The sequence below is a fragment of the Salvia hispanica genome, chromosome 6 (assembly GCF_023119035.1).
Source record: "Salvia hispanica cultivar TCC Black 2014 chromosome 6, UniMelb_Shisp_WGS_1.0, whole genome shotgun sequence".
Classification (NCBI taxonomy): domain Eukaryota; kingdom Viridiplantae; phylum Streptophyta; class Magnoliopsida; order Lamiales; family Lamiaceae; genus Salvia; species Salvia hispanica.
Genome location: NC_062970.1, coordinates 47,272,007 through 47,292,958, shown reverse-complemented (window position 1 = coordinate 47,292,958; position 20,952 = coordinate 47,272,007). Strand labels below are relative to the sequence as shown.

The 20,952-nt window shown below is 37.3% G+C and overlaps 5 protein-coding genes across 7 annotated transcripts; 2 read left to right on the top strand and 3 right to left on the bottom strand.

Annotated features, from left to right (window-relative positions):
• Window positions 1–484: 484 nt before the first annotated feature.
• LOC125193884 (prohibitin-1, mitochondrial-like) lies at window positions 485–3,669 on the bottom strand. Of its 2 annotated transcripts, none has more exons than XM_048091819.1 (6): window positions 3,536–3,669; window positions 2,358–2,545; window positions 2,003–2,119; window positions 1,438–1,608; window positions 1,106–1,318; window positions 485–967 (listed from the first exon to the last, which is right to left on the bottom strand). In XM_048091819.1, exons 2-6 carry the CDS (start codon window positions 2,532–2,534, stop codon window positions 773–775), a joined length of 873 nt encoding a protein of 290 aa, XP_047947776.1. In that variant the 5' UTR covers window positions 2,535–2,545; window positions 3,536–3,669; the 3' UTR covers window positions 485–772. The 2 variants fall into 2 exon arrangements, with proteins under 2 accessions (XP_047947776.1, XP_047947777.1); XM_048091820.1 differs by having other exon boundaries at window positions 2,358–2,542.
• Window positions 3,670–6,113: 2,444 nt separating this feature from the next.
• Window positions 6,114–8,765, top strand: LOC125193885 (proteasome subunit alpha type-6). The gene is made up of 9 exons (XM_048091821.1): window positions 6,114–6,408; window positions 6,556–6,650; window positions 6,740–6,821; window positions 7,190–7,286; window positions 7,502–7,560; window positions 7,657–7,739; window positions 7,954–8,049; window positions 8,380–8,439; window positions 8,517–8,765. The coding sequence occupies exons 1-9, from the start codon at window positions 6,333–6,335 to the stop codon at window positions 8,607–8,609; spliced, it is 741 nt and encodes a 246-aa protein (XP_047947778.1). The 5' UTR covers window positions 6,114–6,332; the 3' UTR covers window positions 8,610–8,765.
• A 28-nt stretch (window positions 8,766–8,793) lies between these two features.
• Window positions 8,794–9,961, bottom strand: LOC125195591 (probable O-methyltransferase 3). The gene is made up of 2 exons (XM_048093725.1): window positions 9,218–9,961; window positions 8,794–9,137 (listed from the first exon to the last, which is right to left on the bottom strand). The coding sequence occupies exons 1-2, from the start codon at window positions 9,959–9,961 to the stop codon at window positions 8,826–8,828; spliced, it is 1,056 nt and encodes a 351-aa protein (XP_047949682.1). The 3' UTR covers window positions 8,794–8,825.
• Window positions 9,962–13,027: 3,066 nt separating this feature from the next.
• LOC125191932 lies at window positions 13,028–15,919 on the top strand. Of its 2 annotated transcripts, none has more exons than XM_048089367.1 (4): window positions 13,028–13,056; window positions 13,749–14,246; window positions 14,979–15,568; window positions 15,652–15,919. In XM_048089367.1, exons 2-3 carry the CDS (start codon window positions 13,749–13,751, stop codon window positions 15,351–15,353), a joined length of 873 nt encoding a protein of 290 aa, XP_047945324.1. In that variant the 5' UTR covers window positions 13,028–13,056; the 3' UTR covers window positions 15,354–15,568; window positions 15,652–15,919. The 2 variants fall into 2 exon arrangements, with proteins under 2 accessions (XP_047945324.1, XP_047945325.1); XM_048089368.1 differs by lacking the exon at window positions 13,028–13,056 and having other exon boundaries at window positions 13,568–14,246; window positions 14,979–15,298; window positions 15,423–15,568.
• Window positions 15,920–19,609: 3,690 nt separating this feature from the next.
• Window positions 19,610–20,933, bottom strand: LOC125192542 (F-box protein At3g07870-like). Its single transcript, XM_048090149.1, has 2 exons — window positions 20,801–20,933; window positions 19,610–20,696 (listed from the first exon to the last, which is right to left on the bottom strand). Exons 1-2 carry the CDS (start codon window positions 20,855–20,857, stop codon window positions 19,632–19,634), a joined length of 1,122 nt encoding a protein of 373 aa, XP_047946106.1. The 5' UTR covers window positions 20,858–20,933; the 3' UTR covers window positions 19,610–19,631.
• Between the last annotated feature and the right edge of the window lie 19 nt (window positions 20,934–20,952).

Sequence of the window (20,952 nt, the reverse complement as noted above, 5' to 3'; positions counted from 1 at the left end):
AGTAAGGTTTATTGATGAGGCAAAAAATCTCTAAACTTCGATAGAACACCACCCAACACTCACGAGTCTCATGCCACTCAACCACACAACTTGAGTTAAATTTCCAGAAATAGTAGTAATTGAGAGTAATTTTTGTACTCGGATCAAAATAAAAATTTTGGATTGTTTTTCAAAAGCGGAGAGAGTGTTGAATTTGGGACTGAATTCCACACATACACATTACTGATTATAAAACTTTTTCTTATTTTCAAATTTATTTTGGAACTATTCCTTTTCTCTGTTAATATTTAATTATAAAGATTTTTAATTTTAGGTTCAAATTTTCAGATATATCTGAACATTTCGGATTTATATTATCTCAAAATTCAAATTTCAGATCGAGTAAAATCCTTGGTCACAAACTGAAGAAGATATTCCAAATCCAAGTTAAGAAAACACGATTATCTGAAAAGCAAAACATAAAAATGAATTTAACACATTGGCAAAAACTGGAAAGACAAATGATATACACGATTTTAAGCATCAAAACAACAATTATACCATCAAATGGAGAAATGTCGACGATTTTACGTTGCCCTGAATACGCTCAATCAATTCATGCAGCAATTATTATGTATCCGAAACATTACAGGACTCTCGAGAAATTTGCAATCAACCAATGTAGCATATTTCCAAAATCCGCTATTTGCAGAGTACAAGAAAAGAACATCCCGTTGTACTACGACTTGACCTGGTGGGGACACACATGAAGCTCAATCATCTCGAGGGCAGTCTACTTCCTAGCGCTTTGATCTTTGTTGAGATCGTGAAGGTTCAGCAACAGCTCATCGGAGTTCAGGTACACCTTGTTGGTTGAAGTGGCGACAGTGTGTGAGATATCCTTGGATGCTTCAATCCTCCTCAGCGTGATAAAAGCCGGATTGTTGGCAATAGCTTGACCAATCAATTGAGCACTCTTAGCTTCTCCCTGGAGACAAGAATGAGGTAAAGTTCAAATGAATCCCACAGAAGCTCGGCTGTATGTAGAAAGTGGTATACTGAACCAACAAGATTCCGGAAAATAAGTATGATTGCTCAGGAATATCAGTTAGAATGAGGCATTTACCTGTGCTCTAATTATAGCACTTTGTTTGTCTTGCTCAGCCTTTTCAACCACAAATTTGGCCCTCTCGGCTTCTTGTGCAGCTACCTGTTTAGCTTCAATGGCAGCAGTGAATTCCCTTCCAAAGGTTAGGCTAGTGATTGACACATCGTCCAGTGCCATGTTGAAGTTGGCAGCTCTCTCTGTTAAGATTTTCCGTATTTCCCTACTTACATTCTACACCAAGCAAATTACTATTAGCACAGAAAAGGGTCTGATATAGCATACAGAATGCATAATAGGAGTACTACATAAACAAAAGGACAATTGCTCAATTTGAGATCGGCCTACTCTACCTCTCTCTGGGTTATAAGCTGGCTAGCATTGTATTGGGCAACCACAGCTTTCAGAGTCTCATGAATAATTGAAGGCAGTACCCTCTCATTGTAATTCTCACCAAGGGTTCGGTAAATGGTTGGCAATTGATCAGCCACAGGACGGGTGAGAACTCGAAGACCAATCTTGACCTGTAGAGCAAGCATATAGAGAACCAATTGGATGTTAGATTCTCACAGTGAAACGACATCCTAGGCACACCATGGATATGACAACAAACATAGTCAGAGGATAAATGAGGAATAGGACAAAAGTATAGAAATTTGGAACCAAACATGCAGTAAGGGCATAATAACATGCCACAAAATTCATCAATCACTTGCACTCCATCCTGTCAACAAATGAAGGTGGATGCAGAGTGACAGGGATATTAAGCAATGGTGGCTTATAGCTGAAGTGATGAGCGGCAGAGCCACAACAGATTATGTGAGTACAAAGCAGGCAGAGAGGAAGGCTCAGGTGGATGTCAATAAAAAATGAGACTTAACATAAACACGCTAGAGACACACACAAGAATAAGATTACCATCTGAAGATCACGACTGCCTGATGTGCTCTCCACTAGATGAGGTCGTGCCCTGACATCATAGATTACTGGCCTCTCGAACCATGGGGCCAGTATGTGTGTCCCTTCAGGATAGACCTATAAGTCATTTATTAAAAACAAAAACATAATCAGAAATATTCCTATATGGTTGGAGGAGATATAGCAGACCACACCATTACAAAGCCAGATATATTAAACCAAATCCAGATTTAAAAAAATGAGACAGCAAGTACACCTAGGCATCATTTCCTAGCATTAAAAATTTGTATAGGGAGTATAATCTTATAAAAAGATCATTTAGAGTCAAGTCTGACATAGATTAAGGGAACAATACCTTATCCTTCACCCCCACGATGCGGTTGAAAACAATGGCACGGTGCCCTCCCTCGACATTGTAGAGACTGTTACTAAGTCCGTATATGCTAAGCCCAGCAATAGCCCCAAACGAAATTAGCTTGGAAGCCCCACTCCCACTAGGCATCTTGGGTACATTGACATTTTTGAAATTCATCTTTTAATCTGCTGCATATTAGAGAGAGAGACGTCATCAATTCATTTTCCATGTAATAAGCGATGATCAAATCCAGGCAAAAATTCATATCTGAGTCTGACCAAACCATAAGTTTTGCCGACTGTGTTACATATAAGCTACATAACAATGATTAATTAATTGTCATAATTAATACCACATTACTTTTAAACATTATTTCAAGGTTCCAGCAGCCAATAAACCAGGGTTAAGAATCAAAGATCTTTCACCGCTACTACTAAAAACCGAGTACTACTGGTCCATAGAAGGAGGAAATGAGCTAGTTTAGACGTTGCGTAAATCAAATGGATTAGCCACTGGAGGAAACGAGTGAGCTGCTCCCGGAGAAGAGAACAACTCAGGAGAGAGTTATGAGAAATATACGGTAAACGTAAATCCAAAAACTATACTTAAGAAGTCTTAACCTGAGCTACAAACGCTGTATGACAACAAAAATGAACAGGAACAGCTCAACATAATAAGCCAAATCTCACATTCCATCCTTCTTATTAAGTTCAACTGAAAACATTCCAACTTAAATCAAGAAAAACACTGAAATAGGGTTCTTGGCCAGTGGAAGAGAGATCAGAAGAATGTGCAATCAATTCAAACGGCTCATCATTCGAATTAACCACAAAAAAAATACGCAACCATAAAAAAATTCCAGGAAACAAATAACTCAATTTCGAGCTAAAAAATGAAAGCAAGCAACGCTCAGAGGCTATTTCACCAGAATCCAGATGAGTAACAATACTAAAATACAAGAGAGGCGAGCACACGCACACACACACACACACTTCACAAATGAAATTGCACCAGAAATTCCTCCCCTAAGATGTTGAAATTCGATAATGAAGTAGCAGAGATTACTCATTCAACGCCAGAGCAATTCAAACGAGTAAATTCATGCGCAAACCATGAGGAAACAAATCAACCGTTTAATACACAGAAAAGTACGAATTAGAAGCAGTAGATCTGCATACCTTGATCAAGAAAACGAATTGGAAAATTACAATGCGCGGAGAGAAGCGAGAAATGAAGAAAGTGTGAGCAAGGTTTTAGAGTGAGAGGGAGGGAGCTTGGAGAAGGGGTTAGGGTTTTTCTTCTCTAATTTCTATTTCTGGTAATTTTCATTTTTCTTTTTTTCTTATTAGTTTGATCCCTATCCTTTTTCTTTCTGTTTTGGGCTGAAGCCCATTTAATATCCTTAAAGATAATTCGGCTATCAAGTTCCATTCATATGTATCTTATTGGGCCTAATGGTTGACAATCATGTTTGTTTGATTAAATTTTTATTAGTCTATGAAAGAGAAAATAGTACTTCCTCCGTCCTATAAAAGATATCATACTTGTGGGACGGCATGAGATTTTATAAGGTTTTGTTTTGAGTGTTAAATGGAGAAAGAAAATATAATTTTTATATTCATGTGAGAAAAAACTTTTTCCAGAAAAGGAAATGTGATATCTTTTGTGGGACAAACTAAAAAGGAAAGTGTGACATCTTTTGTGGGACGGAGGAGTACTATCTTCTTGCTCCCACAACTTTTTTATCATTTTAGTCCGTCTTATATAAATATGCATTTTTTAATTTTAAAAATTCTTTTATCTTTAATGAAGTGTGACGCATTCTCCACTAATAATACTTTAATTACTTTTTCTCTCAATCTCTATTTTACTTTACTAATTTTGCATTAAAACTTATGCCTAACCCAAAGTGCATATTTTTTTGAAGCGGAAGGAGTAAAACTTTGTTGTCATGACAAATGTTTTTGGTGGTATGGTATATAATATGGCAGTCGAAAAATTATACGCGGATTTTAACTGCCATTGAGTTAAACAATGTCGTGTTATTCATGATGTCGTTTTGTTGACAAAACATCAACAATATATGCATGTGGATGATCGATATTTTTTATTTTGGAAAAAAAAAAGTTTGATTTTATAAATTTCTTGATTGATTTTTATGAGACGACCATAATTTAACCAAAACTTTATATTTTATCCCACGATTTACTCTATCTCCAACATGTTGTTTCTTCAATGAATTATGATCCATGACACCTCTTTAAGATTAAAAAAACTTGTTGAATTATCAATAACTCCATAAATTTCTCTCAAACATAGATGATAGTAGTATAGTATAATATACTATTTGGTAGTCATGTTTAGGGATGTCAATTCAATCCGAAATCTGTGGGCCGACTCGAACAACCCGGTAAAATAAGCGGGTTAGGATCGATTGACATCCCTAGTCATGTTATGTTTCGTTAAGATAAATGTGACATACTACCAAATTGATGAGTTATTTTATCTAGGGATGTCGAAACGGGTAGCGGGTATTGGATACCCGCACACCCGACGGAAACGGGTAACGGGTAACGGGTCGGGATCGGGTAATCATATTTTTGGTTGTGCGGGTATGGGGTATCCCGATACTCGCTCGGGATACCCGATAATCCCGAAAATTACCTGATTTTAGTTTAGTATTTGTAATTTTTTATTTTTAAATTATCCCGTTCATTAACTCGGATATACTCAATACTCGCTCGGGATACCCGATAATCCCGAAAATTATCCGATTTTAGTTTAGTATTTGTAATTTTTTATTTTTAAATTATCCCGTTCATTAACTCGGATTTCAATATATATTTTTTGTCTTTTTTCCTCTATTAAAATTAAAGTATGTTTTTAAGCATACAAATACCAATAGTATTATACTATGCTTAAGCATATGTATTTAATTACTAATATATACAGTAGCATATGCTACACAACACATGCATTATATATACAGTAGACATATCTATTTATTAATAGCATATGCATTCTATTACTAATATATAGTATATAGCATATGCATTATGTTGCATTATATATACAGAGCATATCATATGGAGTACTAGTAATTAAATTGTGAACGTTTAATGTCTAATGATTTCTGAAGTCTTTTATATTTTTTTTTAGATGCATCAAAATACTAACACTATTATGAATAACGATCAACAAATTGAGGATCAACAAGTTGAGGATAATTCAAATAATAAAAAAAAGATTTACAAAAAATATAATAATAATAATAAATTTGGATCGGGTCTGGTACCCGCCTTGTCAGGTGTGGGATACCCGACTCAGATATCGGGTAATACCCGACATAATGCGGGACGAGTATCGGGACAACAATTTTGGACAAAATCGGGTGCGGGTACCCGACTCGAGTTTCGACACCCCTAACTTTATCCATATTGAACCTTACTAAAATTATGTCTATCCCTCATCCTTTTTTCCTATATATCATATTTTCTAAAAAGTACTAATGATTATTTTTAGCAACTATTTATGTTTCATCATAATATAAACATAAACATCTGTCCAGAGCCTTTGCCCTAGTGGCAAGGAGCTTAGACATCAATGTATGAGTTGCCGAGTTCGAGAGGAGTTATTTTTTTAAAAAAAAAAAAGAAAAAACCAAAAAAAAAAGAAACATCTAAATAAACTAAGTTATTTACACTTAGCTATTGAATAGTAGTTTGACAGAAATTTTAAGTCGTGATACGACGGATTCGTACCCGAGACCTTTGCGATCGGCCGATCGGGCCACAAGCTAGTAGTGGTATTTCTTTCTTCATGCCTTGTGCACAAAGCTTTCTTCTACATGTATGAAGTATAAACCCCATCACCAACACTCCAAAATCACAAATTCAATCCAATCAATCCAGTAATTCATTCCAGGAAACGAACAAATTCAAACAATATCTTCCGATTTCGTGAAAAAATTGAAGAATGAGCCGCGGAAGTGGAGGCGGATACGATCGGCACATCACGATCTTCTCTCCGGAAGGCCGGCTTTATCAAGTCGGTAAGCATTCCACTTCAATTGAATGTGTTTTCTCCAATCTCCCCCAATCAAGGCCCTAATTTTAGCTCAGCTGTGGCTGTGGTTCCATTTCTCGGCGGATTTTTATAATTTAGGGTTTATGAGCTTCTGTTGCCCTAATTTGTGCAGAATATGCCTTCAAGGCCGTTAAGGCCGCCGGAGTCACCTCGATTGGCGTCCGCGGGAAGGACTCGGTGTGCGTTGTTACTCAGAAGAAAGTGCCGGTGGGGATTTTTAGTCTATGATGATTTGTTTTTGTGTTTAGATTATTTTTGTTGTGGAGTTTTTTTTATATTGAATTTTGTGTGAACAGGACAAGCTCTTAGATCAGACTAGCGTCACGCTTTTGTTTCCCATTACTAAGTACCTTGGTTTATTGGCTACTGGAATTACAGGTAATTGTTTCATTAGCTGCGATGGTGTATGTATTGATTATATTTGCTAAGAAATGAGAATTTTCTGTGTGAGTTGAGCTGTTATTGGTAATTTTTCTGGTGAAGAAGCTTTGATTTTCTAATGCAGTTGAAAAGGTTTGAGTGTCTGTTTAGGCTCTAGGTGATACCTTATACATATGCAAGGTATTGGATTAATTGAAATTCGGCGGTTGAGAATAGTTTTTTTGTGTGTTAGTGAGTGTTTGATTAAGCGTAAATTTACAAGCTTGTGGTGAAAACGATATTTAGTGAGTGGGAGAATGCAGATTTGCTTTCTTCTGGCATTTATTTATTGAAAATTGATATCAATTTGTTCCTGTTGTGTATAGCTGATGCAAGGACTTTGGTGCAACAAGCAAGGAATGAGGCTGCCGAGTTTCGCTTTAGATATGGTTATGAAATGCCAGTTGATGTATTGGCACGCTGGTATGGTAGTTTACAATTTGTGCTACTCGTCTGCCCTTTATTTCCATTATAGTCTAGTTACTGCTGCCACCAAACATGGTTTTTTTGAATTAGTTTTGTGAATGTGAAGTGTGTAGTTGTTTGAAAACCATAATATTCCTTTTGCTTTCAAGATTGTTTGATTACTTGCTAATTTCAAGTCTCAGTAGTAATATTAGTTAGCTGATGCAATGCAGGATTGCGGACAAGTCTCAGGTATACACCCAGCATGCCTACATGAGACCACTTGGTGTAGGTCTGTTGCTCGTTTCATCCTCAATGAACCTTTCTAGTGTTGTTCTTCATATTATATGTTTCTCTTCACTAATTCGCTTCTTTTTTTTGTGTAAAGTTGCCATGATATTGGGTATCGATGAAGAGAAAGGTCCTCAGCTTTTCAAGTGTGATCCTGCTGGTCACTTTTTTGGCCATAAGGTAGTTAGGAAGTTTCTGTCCCTGTATCTGTTCTCAACTTTTAAATCTTCACAATTTGATTCCAATGTCATTTTCGGATTTCAAATATTTCAGTCTCAAATTCCTGTGTTGTGCTGTGTTTCCTTCACTTTTATATCTTTGATGCACATTAATGAGAAGTTTGTAGATCTTTTTTTATTGTTAAGATAAATTAATGTAATTTATTATCTGATAGGCAACAAGTGCTGGAGGTAAAGAGCAAGAAGCTATTAACTTCTTAGAGAAGAAGATGAAAAATGACCCGGAGTTCACTTATGAGGAAACTGTGCAGGTAAAAAAATAATGCATATATAGCAATATATGTTATTTTTGGTAAAACACATTGAAAAACAAATTTGCAGAAATTTGAGAAGTGACTTAACTCCAGATAGTAAATGTTGATTCGAAAGTATAGATTTGTTGTGTTGGTATAACAATGGTTTTTCACATCCGACCTACTTAAGAGTGGAGTGGTAATTACGTTGTATGTATGACATGGACATCATTTGATTTGATGTTAGTTTTATTTGAATGTTAACAAAGAGTTTTATTTTGCTCTCATAATTATCCTATAACTATGCCAAGGTTGAGACTAAATGCATTTTCAACTTTTCCATTTCAGACTGCTATTTCCGCCCTACAATCTGTACTACAGGAGGATTTCAAGGCCAGTGAGATCGAGGTAATCTTTTAGTTGTGTGGTTTGTCGTTTGAATTCTTGAAAATGATTTTTAACACTGCGCAATGTAACTTTTGCAGGTTGGTGTTGTGAGGAAAGAGGATCAAATTTTCAAAGTTCTCTCGACCGACGAAATCGACGAGCACCTGACCGCAATCAGTGAGCGCGACTAATCTGACCGAGTTTGGCAAACTGTGCGGTGGTCAGATTTCATAAACTATGTCTGATGATTGATAGTAGTTGAACTTTATTCGTATCATTTTATGGCCAATGTTTTAACTTTATAATTAACAGTCTATTTCAGTCTCAATGACATTATTGTTCCATCTCGTGCTTATAATTATGAAATGTCAAAAATCATAGTTTTAATATTTCTTGACATTCCCTTGTCATGGATAAACCTCTATGAGAGACCTCACACCTATGCTATGAGTAATCTTGTAGCTACTATATCCGGCACTGGTGAACACCGCTGCCCATTCCCTCTCGTCCCGCTCTTTCCCATTGAGATATGTCATCATTGCGAGGTCGTAGAGGAGTTGATCCTCCATTGCCTTATCTCCACCTCCATGGTTGTTCAGAACCATGTCGATGATCATCACTTTCCCGCCTCTCTCGTTGCTACTGCTGCTGCCTATTGCTTCTCTGCATTTCTTCAGTATTTTTATGCTATCTTCGTCGTCCCAGTCGTGCAGTATGGACTGATTTTTGTTCGTACAGAGGAGACAATGATTAGGTTAGATGTTGTATGATTTTGTTGATGATGAAATCAAATCCATACCTTGAGCAGGACGAGATCAGCTTGGGGGATGGCCTCGAACATATCTCCCTCAACGTAGGTCAAGTTGTCCTTCCCTTTCGAGCCGGCGATAACATGCGGAAGATCGAGCACCACACATGCCATATCCGGGAACGCCACTGAGATGGCCCCGGCCATCTCCCCTGTCCCACCACCGACGTCCACCAACGACTTGTACCCTCGGAAGGCCTCTCCGCACTCTCTCAGGACCACATGGTTCACGAGGCTCGAATCGCTAGCCATGGCCTCATTGAACAAGCGGTTGAGCCTCGGCACGCGCTCCGCGTGGTCCCAAAACGTCGCCCCATGGGCCATCTCGAACGGCGAGAGGTGGCGGTCGCCGGTGAGCCAGTCGCTCAGATAGTGCCACGGCTCCTGCATCAGGCGACCCCCCACTACGCGACAGAATGGCGTCGCGCAGAATGGGTTGTGATTGAGGAGGAGACGCGAGGCCGGGGTGAGCCAATAGCTCTCGTCTTCGTCTGAGATGCCGACTTCAACGAAGAACTCCGAACGGACGAGCACGCGCATGAGGCGATAGAGAGCCCTAGATTTGGCTGGGTTGATTGAGAGGGCCTTAGCCATATGATAAATTGTCATAGGCTTGCCATGGTTGTGGATGATATCTGGTATGCCTAGGTCGATTGCGCATTTTAGTGACATGGTGTTTATGAATTTGAAGGTGTAATTCCAAATATGAGCTTGGGCATCAAAAAGCCCATCCATTTGAGACTAGTTTTTCTTTGTTTCTAATAGATATAGAATAGTACTATCATAATAGTGTGGTTAATTATAGAGTCATTTATAGCATGTACCAACGAGATGCACGATTTACTAGTTTTCTTGCCTAATACATTATGCATATTGCTAGGTAGCCTAGATTAGTAGTTCTAGTATAGTAGACGTTTGACGGATCCACGATTTTTGATTTCGGATTTGACAAATAATTACATCAACACAAAGCCTCGAAGTCCGAGCAAGTTGGCGGGAAGGAGGTAGCTCTAGTAGTGCAGATGATGAATCCACAATTCCCAATTTCGGGGTTCGACAAATAATTACAATGACACAAAGCCTTCTCTTTATTCTATTTTTTAGCTTCCCTTACCCTTTTTTTCTTCAAAATTTCATATGACAAAATAAAAGACATTTTCCTCTTATTTCGATTATTTGGCCTAGGACTTGAAGGTTAATCAGGTCATGTTTTTGTATGATTAAAAGGAAAATAAATGAAACAAATTAGATTTGATGGAATCATATTGGCAAGAAATATGTTTTCAAATGATTAAGGTATACAGCCAAGAGATTCACGTGATTGTGTAGGCAAATTTTGTGGAACATCATTATTTAAAGGGAAGTCTTAACCATTTTCTAACGTAAGTAGTATCAAAGAAGATAATCAATAGTCATTAAATTTTAGAAAGATGTTTAGTGTAATAAATATAATCAGAGAAATATTGAAAAGAGAAAAAATATAAGAGAAATATTGAAAAGAGAAAAAATATAATGGTAGTGATCAATTGCTAACTTTTTTAAGTTGCTAACTTGCTAATTAATCAATGTTATGTTGTGTATTAAAAATGTCAACACAGTGACATTAAAATGTCTAACACATATTTTGTTGAACTTCAATATAATGTGTTGATAATATGTGTTGACATTTTAATGTCACCGTATTAACTTTTTTAATACGCAACATTAATGAGTTAGCAGAGTTATCAATTTAAATAGTTAGCAATATAACACACCCCATATAATGGTTACTTTTTATTTCCTTTTATCAAATTAAATTAATTTACCAATAAAAGATTTAACAAGCAAGCCAAACACACCTTAACGATAAATTGAAGGAAAAAACACTAGTAATTGTCGATTAAAAACAATAAGATTCTATTAATACGAAAAACATCACAAAAAACAGTGAAAGCAAATGAACTATGTTGCCAAAGTAAGCTTAGGGTGTAAATAACGAAGCTGGAATACGTATGAGGATAATAGTAGGGTCGTCGAAGAATCGAATGTTCCACAGTACTATCCGTGCTTTTGGAGTAGATAAATAACCAATCGTCAAAAGCCGTTGTGAACACCAAGTCGCCCTTTACCAAAATTTTGAGCGGACGAACACGCTTTACTTGGTGATCATGAGTGAAGGTATATTCTTCTACCCAAGAATTCTCATCGCTATAGTCCTTCATCAACCAAATAACAACACGCTCACAGAGTGAAACATGACAAACACATAGCCGACCCTCCAAAACACTTACCTTCCGATTATAACCATCAAAATCGCTTGGAAGAGAAAAACTAGTGAAGAGCTCGGTTTCAAGATCAAAGCAGCATAACAAGGGATCGTGGAAGAATTAAATACTAACCAATGAAGATTTCCGTTAAAAAATGCAGCATTTTCATCAGCATAATAATTAATCTCGTAAGGGCTCAACCATGGTGGAGCGGAGATGCTTCTCCACCCTCCTCCTCCTCCTCCTAGATGAGTATACACAAAATGTGACATACTTCGGTTAACATATAAAATTTTATATTGTCCACTTAATTTGCTCACTCCAAATCCAAAAGTGTACTTACTACCTGTACTACCTTGTTCAGGCAAAGGATGATCATTTGATTCCAGGTGCCCATGCCAAGAAAGTTGGCCAACTTGCGAACATGCGCATATCTTAGCAAACAGGTCCCGGCTGTGAATTAAAAGGGTGGACTTCTCGAAGACTGCACCTCCTACGCATGTGTGTAACTTGCTGCCTTGTGTGGAACTATAAAAGGAGATTAGTACTCAAATAGAGGAGTTAGTTAAATTTAGTTTTAGTTAATCTTGGATAGCTTAGTTAACTGCACTTTCATTCTCTCTACAATTTCAACACTTAGAACTCTTTAGCTCTCTCTTTTGCTTGCTTATGCTTTTTCCCGGTTAATGAAGTTTCGTATTTACGTTCTTTCGTATTCAGTCTACTTTTTGCCTGCTTAGCTTAATTCACTTGCCCAATTGAAGGAAAAAAATACTAGTAATTGTTGATTAAAAACAATAAGGTTCTATTAATACGAAAAACAACAAAAAAAAACAATGAAAGTAAGACCCACATTCCACTATCTTTTTTCAACAATTTTCCTTCACATTTGCCGAACTCAACCGGAACTCCTAAAATGGGACGGAGGGAATAATGGCGGACGGAGGGAGTACCATTCATATGTTGATTTATATAATATTTGTATCGCCTTCCTAAATTTGCAAATGAATTATGTTATTAAGTTTTAATTTATACTCTCTCCGCCCCGATTAAGTTACAAAATTTTTGGACACGGAGATTAAGATATTGTATTGAATAGATTAAATAAAAGTGTAATAAAATAGGAAAGTGATAGGGTCCTCGATCTAGCAAATCTCGCCGAAGATCATCTCCAATATTTTAGCGTATCTTTTTGTTATAGTTAATTATCTTTATGCATTTTCTAAATCTTTTATAATCTTTTATTTTAGTTATGTTTCTTGATTAGCAAGACATATGTTAGGGGTTTAGAATTCTATATAATAGAATTCTATCGTATTTTCATTCATTGAGAAATAAAGTTAATTACTTGTTCTCATCCACCGGTTCTGGCAGAAATCGCCCCTAGCACCTCAAAAATAAAGTCTAAGGTTTATCGTATTTCACTCAGTTTAGTTGGAACGGAGGAGGGAATACTATTTTTACTTCTATGTAATCTACCCAAACAGGATTGGCCCAGAGCCCATTTATCAGAGATGGAGTATTATTTATATACCTATTATTTCCATTCATGGAGGCGCCACTGACCGCCGACCCTGCCATTAGGTAAGTCGTTATTATGCATCATTAATAGATCGATACGATGTGTTTAGAAGAATTAACAGACCATAGCCGCAGCCAATTGTTCTTGTTTAGATAATTTGGAAAAAGGAAATCTTGGCTCGGTAGTTCCTTGTTGCAATCATTCTCTTTTGATTATCTTTTCAAAATAGATGTTATTCTAAACCATTAATTGATTGATACCTTTAACTTACATGTTTTCAGTAGAATTAACAAACCATAACCGCAGCTAGATGTTCTTGTTTGGACAATTTTGGATGATTTTGATTAGGATAATAATCTCAGTTGTATAAAAGAATTTTCGCTAACTAAATACTCCCTCCGTCCCCCATTAGGAGTAGCACTTTGATCGGACACGGGTTTTAAGAAATGTAAAGAAAAGTTGGTTGAAAAAGTTAGAGGAATGCGTGACCCACTTTTTTATATTGGTTTTATAATAAAAAGTGAGTGAAATGAGTTAGTGGAATGTGAGACCTACTTAACGGTAAAAATGAAGTGCTACTCTTAATTGAGGACAGACCAAAATGGAAATTGGTAACTCTTATTCGGGGACGGAGGGAGTAAGTAAGTAGTTTCCTTATTGCATTCATCATCCTTTGATTGTCATAACTCATAACAAATTCATATGTTCTACTTTTGTTTTGTATAGTTTTGTCTTTGCTTAAAGATTCTTGCAGATGCAGATGCAGAATCACCCCAAAATGTCTGAAGAAGTAAAGATCTCATTGAAGGCCATGATAAACAAGGAGAGAACTAAGGTGCTATTTGCCGAATCCGATGGCTATTTTGTAAATGTTTTGTTAAGCTTCTTAACATTGCCTATCGGAAGAATCATGAAGCTTTTGGAAAAACACTATGGAGCAGACACACCAATTATAGGATGCCTAAACACTTTGTACAATAGCATAGTGAATCTTGATAGTCGCTATTTTTGGACGGAGAATGCCAAGCAGATTCTGATTAATCCAATATCTTCATTCGATAGCGATGATGTTAGTGAATCCGAGCCGTGTGACATTGATCGTAAAAGTGGAGTATTTATCGTAGATACAACAACTTTCATCATCTCGGATGATATGCAGATAATGCCAAAGCTTGTTCAAACAGCTAGCATTATTAACATCACAGAAAAAGAAGGTGTGGAATTACTGAATGTGACTTTTGGGCTCAGTGAGGTAAGTCTTGTATATTTCATTTGACAACTTCTTTCCTATTGAAATATTCTTATTGTTAGATTATGAATTTGTTGAGGCCATCAATAATTTGGCTCTTATTCAATAAAACAAGACAAATGAACTCTATAGATGTAGAATTTGTGTTAAGTACTTCACTTACTCAGATTGAAATGGAAGAATGTCCCAACTCCAATAAGATGCTATGGAAGATACAAAAATCAACATATAGGTTATTGTCAGGTCGTGTAAATTAGGTTTGTACCGTTATCGTGTCGTGTCAACCCATATTATAATGTGCCATTAGCATACTTGTGTTGTATTCGGGTTTGAAATGTAGCATGTCGAGTTTGCGTTCGGTTTGAGAGTTTCTTTCTTGATAGGTCGGATTCGGATTAGGACCTACTAAATTGAGTCTTACAGTCCGATAATTTTCTAACCCGCATGATTTGCCACCCCTACTTTGTTTGTTATCCCGATAATAGGAGTGGAGTGTCTTCTGGCAAGCAAGTATTCTATCAAAAGTATTGGCAACTTGTACAAGAGTGTTTCCACTCTCATAGTTCACAAGTATTTCAAATCTGGTGTAAAAAAATGCTAATCGAACATAAGCTACCTCATGTTTATATTTCCACAAAGTAAACCTCAATCTTGTACAAGTTTATTGTAAAAAAATGGTATTGATTTTGGATCATCACAATTTCTTCATTCTTTCAACTCTGTTCTTGTTTTCAGATTATGGATTTGCTCACTGCATCTATATTTTCCGAGACGCCATTGTCAGACGTCATACTCGGGAAACAAATGGAGGTGAAGTCTTTAAAAGTAGAATATGAGAACGATATTTCACAAGTCAAGAACAAGGAAAAGGAACCTGGGATGATAGTTGAAGAGATGGTACTGAAGATGATAGTTCAAAAATCGACAAAAAAGTTTTTGTTTGCACGATGTTATAAAGAAGTTGTAGATTTCCTATTTAGTTTGTCCTTGATCCCACTTGGAGGAGTGGAGAGACTTCTGGCAAGCAACTCCTCGTCGAAATGCATTAACAATTTGTACGTGAGTTTGTCCGATCCAGAAACAATGAGTATTTCAAGTCACCAAATATAAAAAAGAAGCTTATTCAGTCAAATCTAGCTGAACACAACGCCTTGCCTCTTGATTTTCCCAATGGTGTAGGGAAGTTTCTTACAGGACCAGGTATGTTCTTGGTATCGGATGATCTGACTATTCAACCATTCTACATATCCTCGGTATTATGCAATAAACATGGGATTTCAACATTTGATATAGAGGAATTTGACCTAAAAATCGGCAAGGAAGAGGTAAATTTACTCGATTTTTTGTTTTATTTATCCACGATTATTCATATTTATGATCACAAGGCGAGGCGAAATTCTCGGTGCAGGCTTTAAACATATTGAAGGCTTCGCTGACATCAAAGTTTGCTTTGACCAACGGACTGTTGCATCCCCTTCTCAACGTGCCGGTGGAATCCTAAGCTTCTTTCTTTCTTTTAAGCAGTCTTCACTAGCTTTTCCCTTGCATGTCCAACTCTGTTGGTGTGCATATATTTTGTTGTTGTTTGAGAAAATATATTTGTGTTTTGGAAAATGTGGTGGATTAGATATTTGATACTTCCATGTATTAAAAGACACTAGAATAACTGTCATAAATCTGTGGATCTTTTTCTTTCCTTTACATTTAGTGAATCACTATAGTGTAGTCATGTATGATTTGAAGTTTTGAACTTTTGATTCTTCCTGCAATTTAAGTCGCAATACCAATGCGTTTCTTGTTTTTGATTGGGAAAGCTAATTTTGATTTTTTTTTGGGGGTGAAAGCAATGGATTGGATTTTGATAGTATTTCATTTCAGTCGAAGGTAAATTCAAAGCTTTGTTTTTTTTTCATTTTTCGTAATAGCACCGTTTGGATTTTATTGAGTCAACGAGTCTACAAACGAATATCTTAGAGTGTCCACAATAAGGAGGCCGCTGCGTCCTTGGCGATGCCACGGCTCCCAATTGTTGTGGACGTGGGCAGACGCGGCAGTGGTGGGTGAATGGGCATGAGCCACATTTGCGGCGAGGTTGCAGCGGTGGGTCAAGCGTCGTGGCATTGACCACGGCGCCCTATTGCACGGTGCCACGAGCCGGCGGCGGCGTCGGAAACATTTTTTAGAAAATTTTCTTGTATATTCGGATTTATTTCAATAAATTAAACCATTCCTCTAATTATTTTCACGCCATTCCAATCTCTACTCTTCTAACTTTTTCTCTATTCCACTTTAAAAAATGAATAACGGGGATTATCAACAATTGATCGATGAGGCATTTGATGCCGTGGTTGAAGAGGTGCAGTGGGAAGCTGAGGAAGCGGAGCGGGAGGCCGTGGCGGCGGTCCCTCATCCGATCCATTATCGGCGGACAATCCGACGTGACCATGCCGGGGCTAACCAGCGGCTAATGGATGACTATTTTGGCGATAACCCCGTTATCCGCCAGAGATTTTCCGTCGGCGTTTCAGAATGTCTCAACGACTCTTCATCCATATAGCGACGTCACTGGCAGGGTGGTACATGTGCTTCACCCTACGACGTGATGCCAGCGGCCGGATAGGACTGTCGATGTTTTAGAAGTGCACGGTTGCAATTACGCAGTTTGCGTATGCCGGGCAAGCTGACATGTTCTACGAATACTTACAGATGGGTGAGACGACTAGCCTAGAGGTTTTTTAGGCAGTTATGTATGCATGTATATCATACTCCTCCGTCCAAAAAAATAGATCACTTTGTGTATGACACGAGTTTTAATGTAGAATTGGTAAAGTAAGAGAGATGTGGAGAAAAAATAGGTAAAGTAAGAGAGATGTGGAGAAAAAGTAGGTAAAGTAAGAGAGATAGGGAGAAAAAGTGAGTAAAGTATGAGAGAGGGAAGAAAAAGTGGGAAAAGCATGAGAGATAAACTTTCCATTTTAAGAAAGTGATCTATTTTTTTTGGACGTCCCTAAATGGCAAAAGTGATCTATTTTTTTTGGACGGAGGGAGTATTACATAACATGATAGTAGATGATGAAGGATTTGCTGCAAAGCGCTGGGCATTGGATGTTGGTGCTAGTTCAAGTCATGGATATGCCACTGCGCCCCTGCAGATGGGTGTACTACGTAGTAATGAATACCTTATCCAACGGTTCGCTGATATGCGCAGGGAACAACACATACCCAACTCCAGGACAATTTGGTTGAAAAGATCTTGGCACGTAGGGGAGCGGGCACATCGTGATATGCGAGGCGGTGTTGTTTGTGCGATGTCGATAATTTTTGTTGTATAATTTTCCCCTTTTTATAATACAACGAAGAATTGAATTTAAATTTTTTAAATTAAATTATGTGTTTTTTCTAATTATTATCGTCCGATAATTTTTATTTTAATTGAATTAAAATATACCAACAATTGATAAAATAATGTGATTTTTTGCTGTGGCGTGTCCACTATTGGGCCGAACAAGTTTTTTTTGCCGTGGAAGAGTTTTTGTGATTGTGGAAGAGTTTTTGTGGTTGTACCTTGGGCACCTTCGTGGTTGTGCCATATTATTGAGGACACTCTTAAAAGTCCATATTTGACTCAACTGAGGAAGCCAATACAAGTAGCATTAGTTCATCAAATAAATCTCAAGTCATTTTGGCATCATTCTTCATCACATCTCTCAGCATTTCCAGCCATTGGACTCCCAAGACAATGTCGGATCCTTTAATTGCCAAGAAAAACAAGTCTATGTCGAATTGTCTGCCATGTAGAATGATAGGTTGATTTGTGTCACATGTTTTCTACTCCCTCCGTCCCCCATAATTTGTCACCATTTAATAGAAAGTGGGTTGAAAAAGTTGGTAGCATGTGGGTCCTACTTTTATACATTAGTTTTATAATAAAATGTGAGTGGGAATGAGTTAGTGGAATATGGGGTCCACTACCAAAAATGGTAAAAGTGAAAGGTGACAAATTTTTAGGGACGGACGAAAAAGGAAATAGGTGACAAATTTTCAGGGACGAAGGGAGTATCACTTTTCGTGCCTTAATGAGGAATTTGCATGTGTAGATGCACTTAATTAGACTATGCAAATGGTGGAAATTCGCAAGGAGCACAAGTAGAGGAAGCAATCCGAAGTAGAGAAGAAGATTGAATGGTTTCAAAATCCGATGAAGGATGATCATTTGATTCCAGGTGCCCGTGCCAAGAAAGTTGGCCAACCTGCGAACATGTGCATATCTTAGCAAACAGGTCCCGGCTGTCATTGGCGGAGCCAATTAAGGGCCCGGTGGTTACCCCAAAATTTTCTAATTATTAGTACTATTTGAGAGTAACTAACAACAAAGTTGTGACGATGGTCTAGTGGTATTATGCTCAATTTTCATATTTTGTTAAAGCAAATTGGTGTCTAGAACTGTAACAATTTGGAAATATTTTCAATAATATTTTATACTCCCTCCGTCCCGCTTAAGATACGTTTTCTTTTCTAGTTTGTCCCAACTAAGATGACACATTTCCCTTTTTGGAAACTTTCTCTATCCAATTAATACACCCAACCATTTTTTCTCACTCCTATTAAAAAATCTATATTTCTTTTTCTCTCTATTTTCTCACTCCTATTAAAAAATCTATCTTTCGTTCTCTCTCTATTTTAATACTTCCATGCACCTTTTCTCTCTTCAATTAAACACTTTACACCTTTTCTCTCTTCAATTAAACACTTTAACCCATAACTCCTAAAACCCCGTGCCGGCCAAGATATGTGTCATCTTAGATGGGACGGAGGGAGTAATTATATACTTGTATGTAACAATTGTTAACTTTTTTATTATATTTAATAATTATTATATGAAAATGAGAATTTTTTATTAAGGTTTAGAAAAATAAAATATAATGTTAAGGTAATCTAAATGATGACCAATATTGTTTAAGTTTTCACCGAAACTTTTCCAAAATAATGTAAAAGATGATTTCTGAGTAACGGTATTACTCATGTAAAAATTTATCGCACCCCCATATCAAAAGTTTTGGATCCGCCACTGCCGGCTGTGAATTAAAAGGGTGGACTTCTCGAAGACTGCACCTCCTACGCATGTGTGGAACTATAAAAGGAGATTAGTTCCCAAAGAGAGGAGTTAGTTAAATTTAGTTTTAGTTAATCTTGGATAGCTTAGTTCCCAAAGAGAATAGTTTGAATTCCAACCCCAAAAAGTAAAGCGTGGCTGCATGGCCAACCACCTTTGCAATCAAACGGCACCGTTGCAATAATGAAGGAAAAAACACTAGTAATTTTCGATTAAAAACAAATAAGGTTCTATTAATACGAAAAACATCACAAAAAACAATGAAAGTAAATGAACTATGTTGCCAAAGTAAGCTTAGGGTGAAGCTTTAGCAGATTTAAGCCGGGGGTGTAAATAACGAAGCTGGAATACGTATGAGAACAATAGTAGGGTCGTCGAAGAATCGAATGTTCCACAGTACTATCCGTGCTTTTGGAGTAGATAAATAGCCAAGTTTCACAAATCGTTGCGAACACCAAGTCGCCATTTGCCAAAATTTTGAGCGGACGAACACGCTTTTCGCGTTGATCATGAGTGAAGGTATATTCTTTTACCCAAGAATTCTCATCGCCATAGTCCTTCATCAACCAAATAACAGCACGCTCACAGAGTGAAACATGACAAACACATAGCCGACCCTCCAAAACACATACCTTCCGACTATAACCATCAAAATGGCTTGGAAGAGAAAAACTAGTGAAGAGCTCGGTTTCAAGATCAAAGCAGCATAACAAAGGATCCCTGAAGAAATTAAATACTAACCAGTGAAGATTTCCGTTAAAAAATGCAGCACTTTCATCATCATGAAAATTAATCTCGTAAGGGCTCAACCACGGTGGAGCGGAGATGCTTCTCCACCCTCCTCCTCCTCCTCCTAGATGAGTATGCACAAAATGTGACATACTTCGGCTAACATATAAAATCTTATATTGTCCACTTAATTTGCTCACTCCAAATCCAAAAGTGTACTTACGGCCTATACTACCTTGTTCAGGCAAAGGATCAAGCTCGATATAATCACGGGTAACTGGATTTAATGTAAAAAGAATATTATTCCATATATCCCGCACCAAAAGCAAACCATTAGCCGTACCAATTATATAGGAATTCTCATTGCAAGGAGGAGGCACGTCGAATCGGAAAAGTGGCTCGTGGACCTCATCGCAGACAACGTAACCCCCCTTCAATCGATCAGATAAAACCAGGCATGGTTTCGTGGTATACGACGTCACAAACTCGTCCTCTTCTATTAAATCGCGCCATGATTTACAAACACGCTTGCACCTCGTAATGCTTCTAAGCGGGACTCTTCTTAGAATATCTCTTGTTATTTCTGGAGGGAGATTTGTGAACAAATCTTCCTGAATAAATATGATCAAATGTATTTAAAAATTAAAGAGGCTTAATTAAGATAATGGCTTCTGATAGCAAAATAAAAAGAAAAATAGCAAATAAATGAAAAAACCTCAGCTTCTGATAATGGCTTCCACTGGTGAAGACGCTCATTCAAATTCGCACTCATCTCGCTTCAGATCCATCGAAATTCAGTACCAATTTATATAGACATAGTACGAGTTTCAGATGAGCTGAAACAGAAAAGTGCGAGTAATATGCGAC